The sequence below is a fragment of the Penaeus japonicus genome, unplaced genomic scaffold, assembly GCF_977035675.1.
Source record: "Penaeus japonicus unplaced genomic scaffold, GWHDUDI00000001_assembly GWHDUDI00000036, whole genome shotgun sequence".
Classification (NCBI taxonomy): Eukaryota; Metazoa; Arthropoda; class Malacostraca; order Decapoda; family Penaeidae; genus Penaeus; species Penaeus japonicus.
Window position 1 is genome coordinate 22822565 of NW_028234438.1, and position 3150 is coordinate 22825714.

General features: G+C 38.8%; 1 protein-coding gene across 3 annotated transcripts in view; it reads left to right on the plus strand.

The window, feature by feature from the left end:
* The window catches only part of LOC122260319 (cytochrome c oxidase assembly protein COX18, mitochondrial), a 13071-nt gene extending 10334 nt beyond the window's left edge, over positions 1-2737 (plus strand). For all 3 annotated transcript variants that reach the window (XM_043027542.2, XM_086531616.1, XM_043027541.2), the window contains exons 6-7: positions 944-1054; positions 2385-2737. In XM_043027542.2, coding sequence (XP_042883476.2) covers positions 944-1054; positions 2385-2594 — 321 coding nt within the window. In that variant the 3' untranslated portion in view covers positions 2595-2737. The remainder of the gene's footprint in view (positions 1-943; positions 1055-2384) is intronic.
* Positions 2738-3150: the final 413 nt, after the last annotated feature.

Here is a 3150-nt window from a genome sequence, read left to right on the forward strand (position 1 = left end):
AACAAAAAGTAACTTTAGTTTTTTGTATTTGTGTACTCTCATGAACGAATACAAAACATATAACCATCCACAATGAAGATAACATGAAGAGGTAGGGAAGAGGAATGAAACTTGTGCTTATAACTGTGAGTGACACAGTACAAGGCATCCCTATTGGCACAGGGGCACATTGTAGACATTTATGTGCTATTGCTTTATAAAGATAGTGCTTTCTAGACGCGGTAGATGGGTGCCATTCAAGGCTTTCTCTCCTGCTGGTGCTAGAAGAAAGTGGTGCCATCTAGATTTTGGATGTTAGGTGAAACCCATTTTGCTTAATATTATGGCAGTTATTGTAATTATGACTGCAGTGGTCATCATCACTCACTCGTTACTCATAGCACAATAAAATAATGTAGTGATCCCAAATCCCTGAACGTCATGATGGCAGTCGTCAGACCAGATCTCCTGCATCACAGATGTCATGACACCCTTATGAAATGGCTTAAGCACCCTTTATATTTCAAAAGTAGATATTCATATTTAGTAATTATTGATAGTTTATAAATTCTGTTTTATTCGCAATGACATTAGAGATAAGTATCTTCAGTCCTTTATAATGTGCTAGGCAAAATTATAAAGAAGCAAGTAATGGGTGCTATATTTTCCTCTATTTTTTTATTGAAGATAGTGCCATGGTATTATGTATTGTATAAGATTTTGTACAAAGTGAAGTGCTGTGATGATTTCATGTTCACTGAGTATATATTTTATGGAATTGAAATATTTTATTAAGACGTGGCAATATGAATTTGATGCCATTTTTGTATAGGATTTATAGGGTAATCTTAAACGTTTTCAACCTGATATGTTAATTTATCTTTTTATAAGTTGGATTATAAGTTATTCTCTTAATGATATTGATAAAACATTCTCTTTGATGTAGTTATTTTCTCTTTTTCAGGTTAATGTGTTAAGCAGGCTTCAGGAGGGATCAAAAATGCAGAAATTTGCAACCAATCTCTTTCGCACTGTCAGCATCATCATCATACCCATTGCTGCAACTGTTCCCTCGGTAAGACACTTTGCGCTTTGAGAATTGTCATTGCAAATTAAAATTCTGGCATTTTGCTTAGCACACATAGAAGAGCTTAATATTTTATAAATTCTAAAGAAACTAATTAATCAAAATGTCAGTTTCACAGCCAACCTTGTGGAATTATCCATTTTCCTCTATACTCCTCTCAATATTAGAGATTTATGTCCATATTATCATACATTTCCTTTTGTTTTGTCTTCTCTTCTATTCCTAGCTTGTCTTTCTCTAAACCATCGAATCCGTGTCCTTCAACTTAATTAACTTCTGTCTTTCTCCTTGACTTTTCTTCCCTCCCTTCCTCATTCTTCTTTTCATCTTCCTTCTTTTTCTTCTTCTCCTCCTCCTCCTCCTCCTCCTCCTCCTCCTCTTGCTCCTACTTTTTTTCCTTCTGCTCTTTCTCCTTTTCCTCTTTCTTCTCCCCCCCCCTTCTTCTTCTTCTCCTTCTCCTCCTCCTCCTCCTCCTCCTCCTCCTCCTCCTCCTCCTCCTCCTCCTCCTCCTCCTCCTCCTCCTCCTTCTCTTCTTCATCCTCTATCTCCTTCCTTCTCCTCCTCCTCCTTCTCCTCCTTCTCTTCTTCATCCTCTATCTCCTTCCTTCTCCTCCTCCTCCTCTTCCTCCTCCTCCTCCTCCTTCTACTCTTTCTCCTCCTCTTCATCCTCTTTCTCCTCCTCTTCCTTCTCCTCTTCCTCCTCCTCTTCCTTCTCCTTTTCCTCCTTCTCTTCCTTCTCCTCTTCATCCTCCTCCTCCTCTTCCACCTCCTCCTTTACCTCCTCCTCATCCTCATCCTCCTCTCTCTTCTTCTACTCTTTCTTCTCCTTCTCCTCTATCTTCTCTTCCTCTTCCTCCTCCTCCTTCTCTTCTTCATCCTCCTCTTCATCCTTTTTCTCCCCCTGTTCCTTCTCTGCTTCCTCCTTTTTTTTTTCCTCTTCCTCCTCCTCCTCCTCCTTCTCTTCCTTCTACTCTTCCTCCTCCTCCTCCTCCTCCTCCTCCTCCTCCTCCTCCTTCTCTTCTCCATCCTCCTCCTCTTCCTCCTCTTCCTCCTCCTCTTTCTCCTTTTCTTTCTCCTTCTGCTCTATTTTCTCCTTCTCCTCCTACTCCTCTTCTTTCTCCTCCTCCTCTTCCTTCTCCTTCTCCTCCTTCTCCTTCTCCTTCTCCTCCATCTCCTCCTTCTCCTTCTCTTCCTTCTATTCTTCCTCCTCCTCCTCCTCCTTCTCCTCCTCCTTCTCCTCCTCCTCCTCCTCCTCCTCCTCCTCCTCCTCTTCTTCGTCACCCTCCTCTGCCTAATTCACATACTCTTCTGTCTACAGTGCGTCATCCTGTATTGGGTAACATCAAGTGCCTGCGGCTTAGCACAAAACCTGGCCCTCATGCACCCGGGGGTAAGACGGATGTGCAGAATACCCCATACCGCCTCAGAACGCGAAAATCCCTATCACCACCTTTGGACACAGATGCAGAAGAGGTTAAGAAGGAAAAGTAGAGATACAAATGGAAAAGAGGAGGGAAAGATTAATTGATGAACAGATGAATGAATATGAAGAGTATTGATGGCAGAAGGACAAGGGTTTGTGAAATAATTGTATATATTGATATATTAAGAGCATTGTAAATTTAAACATTTTTTAATGTGAATTGTCAATAATAAAAGAAATTCATTGTATCTTATTGACATTTTTTTTTTCCTTACTGATTTGTTCTTTTATAGATCAGAAAAATAAAGCATGTAAACATATAATGAGAATCAGTTGACATATTAGTGATGCAAACCTTTTTTTTTTACTCAATCCATGTTTTCATTTAATTGTCTTGTAAAAAAAAAGGCAATACTTATCTTTTTATAGCTTGGATATCTTTTTTGGTATTACAGTAATTTAGCCTCTATTATTTATGATGATAATTCTCATTCTCACTGTTATTATTTTTGCTGTTATTATCCTTATTGTCTCTATAGCAGTAATACTTTTCATGTAATGATTAATTTATTATTATTATTTGGAATACTTTTCTTAACACAAATATTGTTATTGATATTGTTACACTACTATGAGGATGAGGATGACTTTTGAGTTTGAT